The sequence below is a fragment of the Scaptodrosophila lebanonensis genome, unplaced genomic scaffold (assembly GCF_003285725.1).
Source record: "Scaptodrosophila lebanonensis strain 11010-0011.00,11010-0021.00 unplaced genomic scaffold, SlebRS2 tig00000129-arrow-arrow-pilon, whole genome shotgun sequence".
In the NCBI taxonomy this organism is placed as follows: Eukaryota; Metazoa; Arthropoda; class Insecta; order Diptera; family Drosophilidae; genus Scaptodrosophila; species Scaptodrosophila lebanonensis.
Genome location: NW_022060583.1, coordinates 1,504,800 through 1,524,236, shown reverse-complemented (window position 1 = coordinate 1,524,236; position 19,437 = coordinate 1,504,800). Strand labels below are relative to the sequence as shown.

Below are 19,437 nucleotides of genomic sequence, written 5' to 3'. Positions count from 1 at the left end.
CACACGCACACACACACAACAATTATCCAACTGCACCGCTCTCCCGCTCTCACCAACCGTTTCGAGCAACTTTCGCGGAGTGGCGGCAACTTTGCTTTATTTCCAACACTTGTTTGCGCTTGAGCGGCTTTCTTTGGCATCAGTCGCTTTCGGTTGCCCCTAGCCGACAGTCGAGGCCGGAATTGACGTCGTTGTTCCTGTTGCTGTTGCTTTTATTGTCGTTATCTCATTTCCATTTTACGGTGAGTAGTGTGGGGACAGCATTACTGCACGGCTAATATCGGCGGGTTCAATGCATAATTAACACTAACCTGACAGCTTGCTGGCTATGCATTTCGGGCGCAAAGTTCGCGCAGAGCTGTCGATTTGGCGAATTTTGAAATCATGTGCAATTTGGCTTGGCCCATTAACCGCTAAAGTATGGCCAATGCTCGTAACTTGTTACAAAGCAAGTTGCGTGTGAGATGAAAAAAAAAACAAACAAACCAAACAAAACTGAGGGAAAACTTTCGCTGCTAATGGAATGCTGTTTCTTATTTTTTTTCTGTTGCAACATACAGCGCGAGGAGGGGACTAATAGAGAGGAGAGATCATGTCATTTCTGGTGTTTGCGCTAATCTTGTACATCATCTGGGATGTGAATTACTTCATCCGGTGCGTCTTTACGGTCTTCGCCGGCCGACTGTTTCAGCGCAAGCGCAAGGTGACCGACACAACCACAATCTATGGCCTCTGCACGTCTCAGGATGTGGACATCTTTATCCGCCACATGAACAATGCACGCTACGTGCGTGAGCTAGACTTCGCCCGCTTTCATTTCTATGCTCTGACCGGTCTCTATGAGCGTGTGAAGGAGCGTCGTGGCGGAGCCGTGCAGGGCGCCAGCAGCGTCCGCTATCGCCGTACTATTCCCATCTTCCATCCATACAAGATACAGACAAAGCTCATCTGGTGGGATGAAAAGGCCATCTACCTGGAGCAACAGTTTGTGACGCTGTCCGATGGCTTTGTGCGTGCCGTCGCCCTCTCCAAGCAGTGCATCACCAACTGCAACGTGTTAGAGATACTCAAGACCTACCCGGAGGCGGGCAAGCGACCGGAGATGCCCGCTGAGCTGAAGCTGTGGCTGGACGCCATCGAGCTGTCCAGCCAGAAGTTGCGCAAAGACAAGTGAGACTGCCGACAGCAATCGCATTTGCATAACTCATTTCCATATATTAATATGGATGTCTCTACTCGTAGTCTTGTGCGGTAGTTTCTACGTTTCTGTTTTTTTTTGTTTTGTTATAAAAGTTTTTTTAAGTGTAAATAAAAAAATGTTGTATGGGGGGCTAAGCCATTTTCTACACTATTATTCGAACACACAAGCGTATTCATTTGTGAGCCAGGGTTCAAAGTTGAGCTTTTCAAACAGATGTACACATCGATGACTACGATTGATATTTAATTTAATTCATACATTCTACATCTACTTCGTATTGGTAAGCACAATTACATAACTGATAGGGCCAGTACGAACAGATAATGCTTATCTTAAATATCAAATAATATTAATCAACAACTTGTCATTACTGGCCTGGCCGATGGATGAGCCTTTTGCGAATCTACCTTAGGTCATGGACAGCAGAACAACGTACATGTATGTATGTATGTAATTATAATGCTAGTATTGGAATAGATCTTTGCAAAGCCACCTTAGAGCATGAGCAGCTGGGTGAGGTCTGTGGTTGGTAGGGACACAGGGTAATAACCTTCATTATTCCCGTTTGAAATCAATATATATACGAAATTAGTTGACCAACTTTTCTAGAGCCGGCTTGCTCTTCGAAGAAACGGTATTTTCTGGAGAATTACAAAAGATATATTGACTGCTTTGGAACGGTTTCTTAACGGACTTTCTAATCTCGGTTAAGTATATGCAAGGCTTTAATTAGTGTAACATAATTGTTTAGTGATTGAAAATAACTACCTGGACATATAGTTATTTTGTATGTCGATACATCGGGAAACTGGCTAATATTATCATACTCTTTACCGGAAAGGTGAATGGCCTCGGGCAGCAAAATTTGTCCGCGCCCTTGTCCATTTTTGATAAAAGGGTAAATATTTAAGATAAGCAACGAGAGATGCAAAAGGCTTAAGTCCCCATTCCTCAATTGAAGCAGCACATGTGAAACTTATATGATATTTTCCAACTGAAGGATACATTAGCGGGGGCTGAAAGTCAATATTGCATCAGAAAATTTCTGAAATAGGTTTCAATTATTTACAATCTCTAAAAATATAATTATTATAATTCTAATACCAAAGGCTTGGTGGCAGCAATGGAAGTGGATGATTTCTGTTATTTATTTTGGAACCGATATAAGATTGTTTTAAAAGTAAACAATTAACAACATACATAAGTGAATAATTTGTTTGTTAAAGAAAAAAAAAAATCATTATTTGCGGTCTCTGCCTAAAATATTTAAGCTATTTTTGGATATGCCTCTTAGTCTTATGTCTGTTAGGGTTTTTTTTGCATAGATTTCATAGATTATAAAACATCCACCAAATTTGAAAGATGATCAAACAGTTATCGAGCTAAAATTTGAAAGACCACATTTAAAAATGATTTAACTAGAGTCCTAAGGTCAGAGAATATTAGAGTGAGCTCTAGACCTGTCACCAATACTGAAAAGGATATAACATATGCCTTCCTACGTTTCCGAATGTAATTAACATAACTAGTCAAGATATAAGTCAGAAGTCGGGGGTGCCAAATATTCTGATCTTAAGAAAAAGAATATGATTTCCTTGCGTTGTGAGTCCCGGGGCCACATATCATCTTCTGGTCGTAAGGTAAGGAAGTCGAAAGTTAAGCATCTTATAGCTCGCTTAGGTTATGCCTAATCACGCTGCTCCCTTGTCTGCTCACTTCCTGCTTAATTTTACGACCCAACCATGCGTCCAACGTTGCGTATGAGCACTGGCAGTGATCTGCCTGCATGCGATGCTTTTCCCCTCCATTACATGGGGGCAGGCATTGGACAACATAACGACGCTCACGAGCCACAATCACTCGCACTCTTGTTGTGTTCTTCTTTGTAACTGTAGTTGCTCTTTATCCCCTGTAGTCGTGCGTACGAGAGCCTGCATATTAGTTTTGTAAGCTCTCATACCTGTTATACTACTTTAATGCTGTCCGTTTGAAGATTTGTCCCCAATGTCTGAGGTAATGAATGCTCGAGACATACCACTAGCCAAAAGCATTACTCTAACATCAATAAAGAAGAACACTGCTAGGCTTCTTTGTTTTCGATTCTCGATATGATTAATAATAAAGACTTTATATTGTGCTATAGAGTATACACTGAAGCATTATATCGTTTCATTTCGGTTCTCTTTTTTATGAGTTTCTTAACCATTTTCAAATGTAGATCAAAACGTGACACTGAAATCGAAACAATAATCTAATTCATAAGTATGCGGGCCTCGCGCACATGCTTTGCCACTGAGATTGCAACTGTCAACTGGTCCCCATTTCGTAGCCCATTCCCCCATACCCATCTCTAAATCCACCTCCACCCCCATTCCTCCACACCTTGGACAACGAGCGACAGTTACGAGCAGAAGAGAGGCACGATAGACGACAAGTTGGTCGCTCGCTTGTTCGGGCGGCCGCTCAACTTGGGCTGCGATTGTTGTTGTTGTGGCAGCCACTGGGCAACTGGTTGTTGTTGCTGTTGCTGTTGTTATTGTTGTCGTTGGCTGCTGTTGCGGTTCGGTCGCGGATGCGCCGCATCGTTGTCGTTTTCGTCGCCGTCGTCGTCCGTCTTCTTTACTATTTTTAACTGCGAAGAATTGTCAGTCAGTTTATTTTGAACACTCGTGGCGTGCGGATAGAATCCACGGGCCGCTCGACAGACCGACACACTATCAAGCGTACGTACGACAAAAAAAATCCAATTCATCCACGAAATAAATAGAAAATTGTTGTAAAAATAAAAAACACGAAACGTCGCGAAAAAATTTAAAAGAAAATTACAAAATTCAAAAGCAGTCGACACAATTGGGAAATTTGTTAATTTGAGTCTTTTCTGCGTTTGTGTTTATATGTGAGTGTGTGTGTGTGTGTTTTTTTTTTTTGCTGTTGTTTTTGCCGCCACTCGAGGATACTAGAATCTGAGTGAGGAGTGAATGTGAAAACCAAATTTTTGATAGTGTGATAAAAAGTTTTCTATTTGCACTTTGCCGGATAACACGAAAAGTATGTTTTTGTTTTTAGCAACAGTTGTGTGTAGAAAGAAGTTTTAATTAAAAGTTAAATCCAAAGTTGAAGCTGTTTTTCGCAACAACAACAACAACAACATGAACGTCTCGTCGTCATCATCATCATTGGCATCATCATTATTATCATCATAACATTAGCATTATCAACGTAATTGCAATCACAATTACAGCTGCATATTTGCTTATTAAATTCACGGCCTTTAGACCGCCCAAGTGAAAATCTTTTTGTGCAGCTCAGTGCCAAAGACCTTGAGAGTGAATGGGTGGGGTGGGGTGGATATGGACATGGGGAAGGGGAGGGGGCGCTCACTGTTCACTGCTCACTGCTCATTGTAATGCGAATCGAGCATTGGCCATGCGAGCTGTACAGATATATTGAGTATTTTACAGTTACTTTGTAAACGGCGACAACTTTGCAGTTTATTGACAGCGAAAAAACCAGATTCAGCAGCGGCAGCAACAACAACAACAACAGCAACAACAACCCAGCAACTTGAAGTAATTTGCAACTTAAAAGAAATGAGGCGGCAAGGGGGAAAAGGCGTAAATACATAGACTAGAGATACCCGCCCCGTCTCAAGGCACTCGGAAAACAAAAAAGAGAAAATTTTCGACAACACACGACGGCTTTGGTTAAAGAAAAAGGCCAACAAACAGCAAGAGCAACAACAACAACAGCAAACGCATTTAGGCAACAGTCAATGGTCAACACTTTGTGGCAGCTGCAGGCCAAAGAAAAGCGCTGCCAAGCTTTATTTAATAGAAGTCGTTATTGTTGTTGTTATTGTTGACAATAGTTGCGCCTGCGCCCGACAGGCTGAGAAATGGACAGACTGACACTTTGTCTAGTCAATGTGTCAATGAAACAATCTTCGACCGTTATGTCTTGATGGTAGTCCAATGAACGTTTAATATTTAACTATAAGTTTTCTAATACAGATTCGTTTCATGATTAGTTTAGAATTTCGGCCTAGCAACTGATTCGAAGCACTAGTACGGATAGTAATTAAATATTCCAATTCATAGTTAAATGTATGTTCTAACTAAACATTTGAATGGCATTCTTTAATGTTGCTTTAGCTTCGATTCATAATTATTCTATATTTGTAGACTCTACATATTTTTTGGTTGATAAGAAACACCCTTTGAATTGTTGTTAGGCGACACTTAATTTATTCGATTCCTAATTACTCCATATACAAGTATGTATGGGTTCTAAATATTTTTCGGTTGATAAGAAAAACCCATTGAATTGTTGTGAGACAACATTGAATTTAATTCGATTTTTAAAAGTTCTCCCAAGTTTTTAGCCTAATAACTGATTAATGACAGTTCTTTCAATCTAAGCAGCTAAAAAATAACAATTAAATATAATTTAAGAAATTGTTCCTGATCATATGGTCAGGTAGGCAAACAATTTGCATACAAAAACACAAACCAAGAAAAGCCTGTCTGTTCATAGCTCAAGTAGTGAACTGCTAATGTACAAGTCCAGGGCGTCATTACTGGATCTAGTTACTTGTATTAGGAGCAATAACTACAGCAACAACAAATGCAACACCATCAGTAAAAATAGGAACACCAGCTTGTTTTATCTATGCCCCAATATGAGAAATGTTTTGGTGACCATCATTGGCAATTTTCATAGCATAAATCACTCTTGCACATCCGCACATTCATATGGGCCGCAACTGACTGCCCCTGCCCCTGCCTCCCACCGCCTCCCCTCGCCTGGGCTTCGCGTAATGATAAATGTGCAATGGGTTGCTTTTAAAATGGGTGAAGTGGAGGGGGGGGGGGGCGGTGTGGATCAGCAAGCGAGTAAATCGCAAATTTCCAGCGTCAAATGCCATTAAGCCAGCTGTGTTATTGAGTTAAATTGGAAAATAAGCGCGCGACAGTTACAGTTGTTGTTGTTGTTGCTGTTGTTGCTGCTGCCACCGCCGGGCTTTGCAATTGTTCGCACTTAGCGCAACCGACGCGTCTTGGGGTTGTCTGTCTGTCCAGAGTTGCTAGCCCCTCCCCACGTCCACTGCTCATCACCACAAATCTCAATATGCTGCCTGCTTATTATTTGCACTATTTCATTATTATGTTAAATGCTAATGATCATCAGCAGCATCATCATTATACTCATCATCCTCTGCAGCAACAGCGGCAGCGACAGCATCATCAACATCATCATTATCTTCATCCATCAACATATGTACGAGTATGGTACATCGTTATTCCAATTGTGCTTTTTGTGTTTATTATTTGCCTACACTTAGCCGCATTCCACACACACATACACACACACATACTCTATAGAAGTATCCATGCTTCAACTTGCTGGATGGTTGTTGTTTCTGCTCTGGCTGCTTGAAGTCGCGGTGTTAAGAGCTGATTGTCGCTGCGCATGCGCGCCACACGTGCCAAAACCGAACAATCCGTCAACTGCCACACTGACAGCAATCCCTGTCCCCAGCCTCTGTCCCTGTCCCTGCCGTTGCCGTTGCCATTGCCACTGCCACGCCCACACCACCACCGCCACTGCAATCAATTGTGCATTTCAAGCTAAGCCTCTGAAGCACTCGTAAGTGACTTGAGTTCAGCACTGATTCCTGAGCTGGGCTGTGTGATGTGGCATGCGATAATGGGCGTGATAATTAACCCTGTCTTAGTTAAGTTGTAAGTGTGACCGATTACTTTGAAGACGACTAAGCTATGAGGAATAGTTCCCAGACACCCAGGCTAAGATTTTCTTTGCAACTTTGAAGTTTCTAAACAGTGTACAGTGTTAGAACCGATCTTTCAGCGGCGTCATCTAAAAAGGACTCATAATCCATTAGGTCTACATAATGGTAAAAGCCATGCACCAACTTTTGTAAATGTAAATAGACAAATGACTTACTAAGTACTGGGCTTGAGAAAGGTGCGTAACAGCAACGAAAAGGTAGTCGATCTAAGTAGTTAAGGACTCTACTTACAATCCATTATGACGTCTACATAACGGTAAAAGCGACGCACTATCTTTTGTGTAATTACAAATTATTTTATTATACGTAGCATTATTCTATTGATATATACTGTAAATAAACAAATGACTTACTACTGGGCTTGAGAAAAGTGCATAACAGCAACGAAAAGGGAGTCGATCTAAGTAGTTAAGGACTCTACTTACAATCCATTATGACGTCTACATAACGGTAAAAGCGACGCACTATCTTTTGTATAATTACAAAATATTTTATTATACATACGTAGCATTATTCTAATGATATATACTGTAAATAGACAAATGACTTACTGCTGGGCTTGAGAAAAGTGCGTAACAGCAACGAAAAGGGAGTCGATCTAAGTAGTTAAGGACTCTACTTACAATCCATTATGACGTCTACATAACGGTAAAAGCGACGCACTATCTTTTGTGTAATTACAAATTATTTTATTATACGTAGCATTATTCTATTGATATATACTGTAAATAAACAAATGACTTACTGCTGGGCTTGAGAAAAGTGCGTAACAGCAACGAAAAGGGAGTCGATCTAAGTAGTTAAGGACTCTACTTACAATCCATTATGACGTCTACATAACGGTAAAAGCGACGCACTATCTTTTGTGTAATTACAAATTATTTTATTATACGTAGCAGTATTCTATTGATATACCCTGTAAATAGAAAGAAAAGTGCGTAACAGCAACGAAAAGGGAGGCGATCTAAGAAGTTAAGGACTCCACTCACAATCCATTATGACGTATACATAACGGTAAAAGCGACGCACTATCTTTTGTATAATTACAAAATATTTTATTATACATACGTAGCATTATTCTATTGATATACCCTGTAAATAGACAAATGACTTACTAAGTACTGGGCTTGAGAAAGGTGCGTAACAGCAACGAAAAGGTAGTCGATCTAAGTAGTTAAGGACTCTACTTACAATCCATTATGACGTCTACATAACGGTAAAAGCGACGCACTATCTTTTGTGTAATTACAAATTATTTTATTATACGTAGCATTATTCTATTGATATATACTGTAAATAAACAAATGACTTACTGCTGGGCTTGAGAAAAGTGCGTAACAGCAACGAAAAGGGAGTCGATCTAAGTAGTTAAGGACTCTACTTACAATCCATTATGACGTCTACGTAAGACGTAAAGACGACGCTGAATAGTTGAGTTTTCACAGTAACTCTTTTTCTTTTGGCAAAATATATACCTTATACCTAGCAGTATTCTATTGATATACTCTGTAAATAATCAAATGGCTTACTAATAGGTTTCATCTTCAATTCAAATTTCGCCCTCTTGTGAGACTCTCCAGCAAAGACCATGGAACTCTGAATTCTTCAGTCTTTTATGATACTAATTTAATAATTATTTTACATGTACATATAGTACAATATATAATTATTTTTGAAATATTTTCGTTCATAATGATAGTATTCCGGTCATTTAAATGGAAGCTAATACACATGGTGGCCAGTGCATCGGAGTGCCTTTCTAAGTAGATTAGTATGTGAGCTAATTATAAGAGAACAGCAAACTTTTAATCTAAGTATAATGCATAATTAAATGGAACGTGCAGTATTGCTGGAATAAATCTGTAAATGTTGTCACCAATTGTCGATCCACCTCTATAAAAATGTCCTATACTAATATAACTTTTTGGACCACTTAATGGACCATCCATAAATATTTAAATAAACTGTTTGAGACTAATCTAAAAATATCTGAATATTGCGTTTTCCGCAGTTAGGCAATGCAGCCATTTTATCTATTGAACATATATAAATATAAATTTGCAAAGGCGGCAACAATTGTTTTAAAATATTCGTTGTAAAAATCCGTATATTATAATAGAAGAGTTCGTTGATTAGTTAGAAGTGTGAATGCAGTATTTTTGGAATAACATTAGATAGTTCTTCTTAGCTGTCATAAATAAACTGGATTAAAACTGGTTAACAATATTGCAGCTGTTCAGATGTTGGTGTCATACTCGTAGTTTGTCGTCCAGAGTGGCGAAACAAATACAACAACAACAACAAGAACCACAACAGTAGCAGCAGCAGCCACATCGACGACTGCGGTATTTTATTGTGTGGGCGGTAATTTGAGACGCGTCAGTATTTTATTATAAATTTTTTGTTTTTTCTGTTAATACATAGTTGTTGATTAGTCGTAAATGTGCATTTGTGCTTACAATGCAAATGCCTGAATGTGTGTGTGGCTGTGTTTATACCCTGCACATGAAATGTAAAAGAGTATATTAGGCTTGCGCGAGCTGAAATATTTAACAGGCAGAAGGAGGCGTGGCAAACCCCACAAAGTATATACAAATATTCTTGGCCAGCATGACAAGACGAGTCGATCAAGCCCTGTCTGTCTGTCTGTCCGTATGAACACCTGGATCTCAGAGACTATAAGAGCTAGAGACACCAAATTTTGCACAAACATGCCTTATGTGTGTACGCTGTACAAGTTTGTTTTATTATTATTTATTATTATTTATATTTATATTTATTTTTGATTTCCCCCCACTGCCCCCTATAGGGGTTTTACACCTATATCTCGGAGACTATAAGACCTAGGGATGCCAGATTATATTCCAAAATACCTTATACGCAGAAAACGTGTATTTTGGAATTTCCCTTCCTCCCCCCGCTGCGGAAATCACAAATTGTGGTTTTCCACACCTTCCATATTTCTCAGAATTTTGGACAATTCGGCAAATACTTCCAGTTAGTGATTATGAGTCCGTATGCCGATAGGCCGATTTTAAAGGAAGTTATAGCCATATATAGGTTCTCTCTGCTTAAGCGCTGCCCGCAGTTGTTGTTGTTGCCGCTGCTTTGTGCTGCATACATGCTTACACAGACACGATTAGACACGAATAGACGCGCATGGACATGCAATTTTATTAATTTTTTTAATTTCTATAATTATTCTACACATATGTGCAGAGTATTTCAAAGGCAGGACACCCGACTTTACTTTACTCTTCACTTGTTTTGTGTACATACAAGTATGTATATGTACATATGTAAGTATGTATGTGTATGCGCAACCGTTGAACATTTTTCGCCAGCAAATTGTTCACAAATGGGTTAAATACACCCCTGCTGGGTAGCTGAACAACACACACACACACTCACACACACGTACTCATGCATGGTACTCCAGTTACAATACGAGAAGAAAAGGAAATGCCAAGCTAATAGAATACACATCACGAATATGTGTAAAACAAACCAAGCTGTTTTAATTCACAAATTTGAATTTATTTATGCACATTTGTGTTTGTGTGGCAGGCCAAAAAGAAAAAAATGAAATACGCACACACACACTTTATACAAACATATATTTAATAGATACAAATGTATCTAATGAATGCACCGCAGCGCGCTCAGTCCACCTTCCCTTCGCCTCTTCCCCTACCTCGACCATTCCTCGTTTGCAATTGAATGATTTATGTGGCCGTGGCTGCAAATAGCAAGAGTGGGTGTGTGTGTGTGTGTGTGTGTGTGTGTGTGGATAGTCTCTCTCTCTTAATAGCTTTCACCGCTGGCCAGAGAAACCAGCTTTAAGATACTTATGTACCTACCTACTTGGCATCTCCTTGCAGCAAACCCCGACCAGACGACGACACAGCAAGCTCCAAGGATGGGGAACGCTGGATACACATGCATACGTCGCACCTTCTGCTGGCTGAACATCATACTGTGGGTGAGTTGTATGCGAGCTTTGTTTCCTGTGTGTGTGTGTGTGCCACACGGCGTATGCGCAACATATGCCAAAACGCCAGACAATTGAGTTACGAGCGGATATGCAACAAGGCGATGGTAATGGCGATGGCGATGGTGATGGAGACGCAACAGCAACGGCAACAGCAACGGCAACGGCAACACCAACTCGTTCCGGCATTGATGCAACAAAGGCAGGCAACGGCGTCTGCAAAGTTTACGGCGTCTGCAGCGGAAGCGATAACAATGATGACGATAATGGCGATAATGATGAAAATGCTGATGATGAAATACAAGTAGTATTGTCTGCCGCTTGATGTTCACACGCGCTTTTGTTTCTCGCACGACTCCTCAACACGTTTGACGTTTTTGGCATTTGGACGCATGTGGAGGCACACGTGCTCGTGTTTAGAGTGCAAGGAATCAAGTCGAAGGCGTAGCCCCAAATATGCCATCCCATTCCTAAATAATAAAAGGGTTGTACGCCCAATGCAATTTAAAATTTGAAGCACCTCAAATATCGCTATAAATACCAGACCACCTAACAGTTCTGTGGGTGCTCACAGTTCTCTGGATAGCTCGAAAGATCTTGATCGTGTACGGTTTTGTTGTAATCCAGTTTCAGTTTAAAGTATTGAAGAAAAATGTGACTTTGGTTTGATTCTCACCGCAAAAGAATTTTAAAAAAATTTAATTTAATGCAGTTTTTCAAGAGTTAAGTGCTCAAAAGGTCAACTTTTTCATCTCCAATGAAATATATGTATATGAACGAAGTTTAAACAAACTCAAGTTATTTGGTGTTTCAAGCTAACGTGGCTCTCATTTCTATTATCCAGTTTTAGAGTTATCTGCGTCTAGGATATAAGGGTATGTCAAGAAGAAGACAAAACATCTGGCAATCCAAGCAAACCAATTTTGTGTAAACAAAGATTCATTTTCTTAAAAGATAAATAAGTTTTACCACTGGACTTGAAATTGTTTGTTCAACAATTCTTAATTCAACAATTAGAGATCAAATATACCCACAATTCGTATTACATACTCCCCAGAAGTCCCACTTATATAAAATCGGACTTTTAGTCCACAATTTACATTTGGGTTTGATTTAAATAAAATTTGTTCTTCAAATCAGAATTGATGTCAATGAAATTTCTCTTTATTAAAAGTTTAGTGCGTTCGGCTCGAAATTTAGAAGCCCATTATTCTGACAATGCACATAAGCTTACATTTTCATAGTATTAGTGTATAAGTATCCATATAATGATAATTTAATGGTTATTTTTGCTAAATTAGTAACGAAAAGTACCCATATTTTCTTTCAAAATGTTAAACGTGTACTCAGAAAAATCATTTCAGTGGCGAAATAATTAAATTGAAAAGTATTACAATACAGAACATCATTTTAATAAATACTTGAGGATACAATAGAGTTAAGTGGGGATTTTTGATTTCTAGTTTGGATTTTTCAAATCGATGTTAAGAGCGATTCCAAACGCCTGTTTTATAGTTTTCCAAAGAGTTTCACATGCTTATATATTATTTAAAAATGATAGGTTTTTTTTCCTTATATCACATTCTTATTAATTTAGTGTTAAAAAAAAGTTAAGTTTTGGAAAAAGCTCTTATTGGCTTAGAAAAGTAATTAATATTGGTCAAGAATTCATTGGACAAACGATATAGTTTTTGAAATATTTTATATAATCTAATCATATGTTGAAATTATAATTTATTAAATTATGAAATCTAATACCAATTCTTTTCTGCTTAAGCTTTTTATCAATGCCTTCAAATCCTCTCCATAATAATTTGCATGCACTTACGGTTCAATGCCAGATTAGGCAGTACAAGTATTCTTTGTCCTTACAAAAGTCTTCTTCACTTTGCTACAACTATTATAAAATTGATAATTTAAATGATGACGAATTTTAGTCAGTTATGTGGTAATTCATTTTGCTTGCCTTACTTGCTCTTGGACATAGTTCAACTGAGGCTTTGAAGCGTTATTTATATTGAAAGGACATGCAGGTTATCCGTTTCTAAGGTCTTTTTAGCTACAGGTCTTTATCCAGTACTTTCGCAGCAGTATCCTTTCTGTATTGTATAGATTTTTGTATTGTATATCTATATTGTATTCTATAGTAATTATCTTGATGGCCAAATGAATTGTGTGGTTCCTCGAAATTCAAAACACATTTCCAAGAATTAAATTTTAATTCTGCGCACCTTGTGTGGTGGAAGAGGAAGAGCAAAAAAGTTAACCTTACATAAACTATAAGTCGGGCATTAAACTATTGAAAGCAGCAGTTACTTATCATATGAATTGTTGCATCAACTCACTTAGCCCTCCTTTGAAGGAGCCACAATAGGAATCAATTAGAAGAGGCATATCCATAAACAATTGCGGCTTGATTCTCTGCAGACTGTGGTGTGGAATGTGTGTGTGATGTGTGACCTCGTGACCTAATCACCTTGTTTTATTCACCAGCTTTGCAGCTGCGCTTTCCTGGGCGCTGGCCTCTGGCTACGACTGTCCTATGAGGGCTATGCGACGCTGCTGCCCCAGCATGCGGCACTCAGTGCGGACACAATCTTCATGTGCATCGGTGGCATTGGGTTTGTGGTTAGTTTCTTTGGATGCTGCGGGGCCTGGGCGCAGTCGCGCTGTCTGCTCGTGCTGGTAAGTGGATGGATAGTACAAATAATAGCGAGCCATTCTCCAGATACAAGCATGCCGCTCTGATTTCTTCAGTACTTCATGCTCATTGTTATGCTCTTCATGAGCGAATTTCTGGTGGGCTCCATCGCCTTTCTATTTCGTGGCGGTCTTGGGCGCACGTTGGCCAACGAGCTGCGCTTCGGCATCGAGCGACACTACAATGCCAGCGATCGGGGCTCGCTGGTGGCGCCCTCAGTGGCTGCCATATGGGACAGTGTACAGCAATCGGTAAGTTGGAAGAGCAGCAACTAATTTATTCAACAATGGCCAACTCTGGTGGGAGCCAAACCCAAGTCGCTTTCTATTTATGAAAGCTCACAAATTGTTTTGTAATTTTGGGAACATTACAATAAATCCAAATGCATTGAAGTGGGTCTTTAGGAAATACACAAAGATAACGGATCGAGTAAGGTCAACATATTATCTTGCCAATTAAAAACGAAAGGAATGGATTTACAGTCACTAAGACTTTAGTTATTGAAAAATGGATTTAGGCAGATGGGCAGATAATATACTTGTAAATAACAATAAAGTTGTTTTACGTGCCACTGCATCACAATTGATGTTGACACTCCTAAAGATATAAAACTATGATTTTTTTAATGAAAACATAAAACTGTAGCTTTATTAAATTTTTAAAAAGCCGCTCTTCAAATTTGGTGACATTATGACGAATGGATTCATGGAAGATTAACAAAATTTGTTCTGAAGATTCTTTTTCTTATAATTTTTTGTTTATGATAAAGATATATCAGTATGATTTTTTTTAATGAAAACATAAAACTGTAGCTTTATTAAATTTTTAAAAATTTGGTGACATTATGACGAATGGATGCATGAAAGATTTACAGAATTTGTTCAGAAGATTCTTTTTCTTATAAGTGTTTCTTTTTTCGAGATCCTTGCTTTAATCCTGAAAAAATGGATGCATGAAGATTGTAGTTAACAAAATTTCTTTAGAAGATTCTTTTATCTTATTCTTGTTCATACAGACAAGTGCATACATGGCAGATTGGGTTGAAGAACACTTTTTTAGATGCTTGTTTATATATATACTTATTATATACTTATAGCCATAAGTATTATAGTACGAATAACTGCACCTAGAAAACATATTTCTAATGGATCTGAACTATACGTTATTAAGCGGTACTGTCTCATTTGTTTCCGCTCTCCCCTTTTTGCAGTTCGAATGCTGCGGGGTGTCCTCGTACGAGGACTGGTACGACGTTCAGTCGTGGAGCGGCAAACGCTGGGTGCCCGAATCGTGCTGTAAGCCTCTCTACGATCAGCGCCAAATAATCACCGAGGGTTCGGGCGATGGACTCCTGCGCGTGGACTGCGGCCGGTGAGTTGGAGAATCGTTGAGATCGGAGCACAATCAGATGAACCGATGATAAACCATTTTACAGATCAGAGAATCCCACGCTGTGGTGGGACAAGGGTTGCGCCCACTCTCTGCAGAGCTGGTTCAATGGCCAGCTGAATGTGGTGGGGGCCGTGGGCCTCGGCATCGCCTTTGTGCAGCTCTTCGGTCTGATCACGAGCATGCTGCTCTTCTGCACCGTGAAGCACAAGCGGGCCTCGGACACATATAAGTCGTATTCGCCCTCGATCGATCCGCAGACGCGCACCAGCAGTTGGGAGGATTGAACGCGACTGTGAATCCCAATTGGAAGTTCTAAAGCGAGAGTCTGGGACCAAGGCTTTTGCAGATGGTTTTTTTTTTTAGTTTGTCTCCAATGTTTTAGTTTTGTTTACTCTCTTTTTATTTATGCTATTATTATTTTTCATTTTTGTTTTCTTTAGGTTATTCAACACTGCAAAATGTGCCAAAAATTAATTTAAATCCGTATGATTTCTTCAGAATAATGATTCTAATTTTTTTTTTGTTTTTTTGTTTGTTATGTTTAGTGAAATGAAATGAAAGTGCTAAAGCAGACACATATCGAAATCTAAAGCCCATATCTCCTATACACATGCATATAGTACATGTAGTGTTTATGTATTGAATTGTATGTGTGTACTCGTATGTATGTATGTATGTATGTAAGCATGCATGCATACAGTTTAGTTTAATGGTGTATGTCCATATTGTGATGTGCTCTCCCTAGTACGTATATACACACTTATATACCTGCATATACACGTATATACCCACAACCCGATAGTCGCGTATGTACTACTACTTACGTATTCTATTCTATATGCCTAGAGCTTTAGCATTGAGATCGTAGTAGAGACACAAGAGCAACAAAACTGCCTGCGAAGCAAGGGGAAGCAAAGGAGTCGATTATGTAGCTAAAACAATAAACATATATTTTAATTTTGTAATAATCATTTCAATTGCTCAGTGTAGACCAAAAGACATTCCTGAATAACAAATGCTATACAAGTACATACTATATACATATACATTATAATTAATGAAGAAGTGCACAAATCCTCGAATTGTGTTAAGTTAATATAATAAATATACATATTTATTTACATAAACAATTATACAATTATAATAATAATTAAAATAATAATAAAAAAAAAAACACGAACAGAAAGTGAGAAGAAGATACGTATTGTCTGGGAAGTTTGCGGGCCTTTTCCATCTAGTACCTACAGGCCCACCAGCTTGCCACCAATAATGTCCAGCTGTGCCGTAATGCCTTTCGAAATAGTGCGCGCCAGCTCCTTGGGTTTCTGTGGGGATGTGGGGAGAGCAAATCAAGCATTATTATTGTACCGTTAACTAGTCACCAGCTGAACTTCAAGGCCGCCAGCGCAAGCTAAGTTGCATAAGCCAGCGTCGAGAGTCGGCAGAGACAGCGGAGACGCGATGTGTTACAGGTATTAAGTAAATATTAATGTCGTCGCGCATTAATTGCCATTCGGCTTGGGCATAAACAGCAACAGCAACAACAACAGCAACAACAACAGCAACAACAATAACAATGACGACGTGCGAACAAACAAATAGCGCGACAATCAAAGAGCAACACAGCCCCTCCCCCTCCCCCTCCTACGAACCACCTTATAAACCAACTCACCTCTATGAAACTGTTAAGCAGATTGGAAAACGCCTCGTAACCGTTGACGATCGATCGAGAGATGCCATCGAACATGTCCCCATTGTTGCCATACTTCTCATGCTCGCTGATGGTGTCCAAAATGGGCAACGGCTGTAATAGTGTTATAACGATATTGTTGTAGTTGTATATACATACTTAGATATCTTAACAATCGAACCGTCACTCACATGCGATATGTCCGACAATTTCTTGTGGCCATTGTCGTAGACGCCCAGCACCTTGGAGGGTATCGCTTCGTGCTCCAGATTCACAGACTCGGCCGTTTTGGCGGGTGTGGGCAGCAATGAGATCTGTATAGCAATTGATACATACATACATATATATATACTGGTAAAAAAAACCACGGAAATTTCAATATTTACACGTAGATTTAACTATTTTCACCATCGACTTGCACCATCGTGTGTTTTAGTAAATATTAAGTGTGCACACTTTAATTTAAATTTAATATTAAAATATTAAATATATATACATATTAAAATATTAAATTTAAAGCGTGACGATATTAAATCACAAGTGATGATGTGAAGACGCCAAAGGTTTTTCTTTTTTGTAATTATAAAATATTGTTTCCACTCTACTGGTTTTTCTAAACTCTTTTCAATATTTGACATTTCCATGATGCATATTTTATTTCTATGTATATATTTTTTGTTCTATAGTTCAATTTTTAGCAGAAAGAATTTTTAAAATTCTTTTGTTATTACGAATTAATTTTCTTGATGTTTTTTATGCCTTTTGGGTACGGATATACACATATTGTTTGGATCAATATTAATATTAAAAGTGAGGAGCAGCTGATTGAATAACACTAACTTGACACATACCTAATGACCATATCTGTGCTGAAAACCGATTTCTTCTAGTCAATTGAAATATATTTCTAGCAGATTGAAATCAACTATAAAACTTCAAATTAATTTATACCCAAAAATTAATTAATTGGGTATAATTTAATTTACTATGGAATATAATTTATATGGAATAAATTCAACTATTTGTTTTTTGAAGTGTGTGCATATTAATATTTAATATGGTTCAACATTAAATATGAATATGACACACTGTAATAACGCATTTTTACACTTTGTTTTGAATATTATTCATATTAAAATCACAAATTTAATATGTTTTTAGTAAAATTTACGATGATCATATTTGATTTGAATATGAAATAGTAGAACATTAAATTGAATATGAAAATATTCATCTGTACTACGCAACTTTTTTATCAGTGTACTCAAGCATATACATACTTGTACAAGTATGTATGTATATATTTTGAAGATATGTATTTGACTTACCTTAAAGGCCCCTTCATTGCTCACTGTGGCGCTGGCGCTGCTCAAGTCTCGACTTTTTTGCTCGATCTGTGCTGACTCGGCCGCATCTTCGGCAAATGCGTCCAGGACACCGAAATCGGCGGCCGACACCTGTGCGTCAATGGGCGTGGCACCGTCACGTGTTGTGGGCGCAATAGGCACGCCAACACACGTTCCCACAAACAGCAACAAAACAATAAAACAGCTATAATAGCTGCAGATATTGGCCAACTGCATCATTATGCGACTGCGACTGCGACTGAGTGTCTTGTGAAATCTTAAAAAATAATGAGAAAACGCCGAGGTTGTTGCTACTGCTGTTGTTGTTGCTGTTGCTGCTAAGCTGAACTGCACCTGCACTGAAATGTGGAGTTCAGTCGGGGCGTCTGTGCGCGGCCAGGTCCAAATTTCAACTGAATCGCTGCGCAGACGCAACGATTTTAATGGTTTAACCCAAGCTGGTGGCCATTGGCACATTTTTTTTTCGTGTGTTTACACACAAAAGCTGTACACACGTCAGGCCGGGTTGTCGAGGTGAGGCGATTCAAATCACATCCAATTCGTTCGAATGGGACATTAAATGCGCTACGTTTGTGAATTTGCTTCAAACTTCAGTTGTACATGTGATTTATCGATAAATCAGTTGGGTATATGTATGCGGACTGATATATGATTTTGCCACATAAAGTCGGCTCATTAAAATGGAACTAAGTCGGATTTGTTCAAGTTTTTTCATTGATCATATGCATAAATTATTTATTAAATGCATCGTGCATTATTTCATCAAAGTTTTAATTTTTTGGTAAAAGCTGCGTTCGCCCTTTACTACTACTATTGCAAAAAAAAAAACTTATTAAAAGAGTCTGTTTGTGAATTATTGGCTAATTAATTAATGATTTTGTTTGTTATATGTATGTATATTGTTATTTGGTGAAATGCATTTAAAATTATTATCAGAAAAGTATATACTCGTATTTCATTTATACTCGTAATTCGCATAACCACGCCCAACTTTTAAAAATAGTCTTATATTACTGTTTTAAGCCTACAGCTTACATCTTCAACCCAATTGTGGGCCCGATTTCCAAAGACCTCTCTTTAATTTAGTCAAGTCATGCATTCAGAAATAAATCACAAACTAAATTTAATACAAAAAATGTATATCTTCATAAATAAATATTCAATACATTTAAATTTCAGCAAACTGCGGCTGTCAAATCGACTGGACAAGTCGTCAAGCTCCAGTCGCGTAGCGTGCCAGCCATAAAAATAATAGCAACAATAATAAACTGTTAGCAAACCAAATA

The 19,437-nt window shown here is 38.5% G+C and overlaps 3 protein-coding genes across 3 annotated transcripts; 2 read left to right on the top strand and 1 right to left on the bottom strand.

Moving 5' to 3' along the window:
- The first annotated feature begins 123 nt into the window (after window positions 1-123).
- Window positions 124-1,360, top strand: LOC115628886 (protein THEM6). Its single transcript, XM_030525143.1, has 2 exons — window positions 124-242; window positions 561-1,360. Exon 2 carries the CDS (start codon window positions 593-595, stop codon window positions 1,172-1,174), a length of 582 nt encoding a protein of 193 aa, XP_030381003.1. The 5' UTR covers window positions 124-242; window positions 561-592; the 3' UTR covers window positions 1,175-1,360.
- A 2,513-nt stretch (window positions 1,361-3,873) lies between these two features.
- LOC115628887 (tetraspanin-9) lies at window positions 3,874-16,138 on the top strand. The gene is made up of 6 exons (XM_030525144.1): window positions 3,874-3,924; window positions 10,892-10,992; window positions 13,495-13,686; window positions 13,759-13,953; window positions 14,913-15,073; window positions 15,138-16,138. The coding sequence occupies exons 2-6, from the start codon at window positions 10,930-10,932 to the stop codon at window positions 15,376-15,378; spliced, it is 852 nt and encodes a 283-aa protein (XP_030381004.1). The 5' UTR covers window positions 3,874-3,924; window positions 10,892-10,929; the 3' UTR covers window positions 15,379-16,138.
- Window positions 16,139-16,181: 43 nt separating this feature from the next.
- On the bottom strand, window positions 16,182-18,370 carry LOC115628952. Its single transcript, XM_030525228.1, has 4 exons — window positions 18,113-18,370; window positions 16,976-17,098; window positions 16,767-16,898; window positions 16,182-16,419 (listed from the first exon to the last, which is right to left on the bottom strand). Exons 1-4 carry the CDS (start codon window positions 18,368-18,370, stop codon window positions 16,336-16,338), a joined length of 597 nt encoding a protein of 198 aa, XP_030381088.1. The 3' UTR covers window positions 16,182-16,335.
- Window positions 18,371-19,437: the final 1,067 nt, after the last annotated feature.

Coding starts and splice junctions, on each gene's coding strand:
- LOC115628886 (XM_030525143.1), top strand. CDS start 593: ATGTCATTTCTGGTGTTTGCGCTAATCTTGTACATCATCTGGGATGTG.
- LOC115628887 (XM_030525144.1), top strand. CDS start 10,930: ATGGGGAACGCTGGATACACATGCATACGTCGCACCTTCTGCTGGCTG. Junction 13,687..13,758: donor CGCGCTGTCTGCTCGTGCTG/GTAAGTGGATGG, acceptor TGATTTCTTCAG/TACTTCATGCTCATTGTTAT. Junction 15,074..15,137: donor CTGCGCGTGGACTGCGGCCG/GTGAGTTGGAGA, acceptor ACCATTTTACAG/ATCAGAGAATCCCACGCTGT.
- LOC115628952 (XM_030525228.1), bottom strand. CDS start 18,370: ATGATGCAGTTGGCCAATATCTGCAGCTATTATAGCTGTTTTATTGTT. Junction 17,099..18,112: donor GCAATGAAGGGGCCTTTAAG/GTAAGTCAAATA, acceptor ATTGCTATACAG/ATCTCATTGCTGCCCACACC. Junction 16,420..16,766: donor TGCTTAACAGTTTCATAGAG/GTGAGTTGGTTT, acceptor ACATCCCCACAG/AAACCCAAGGAGCTGGCGCG.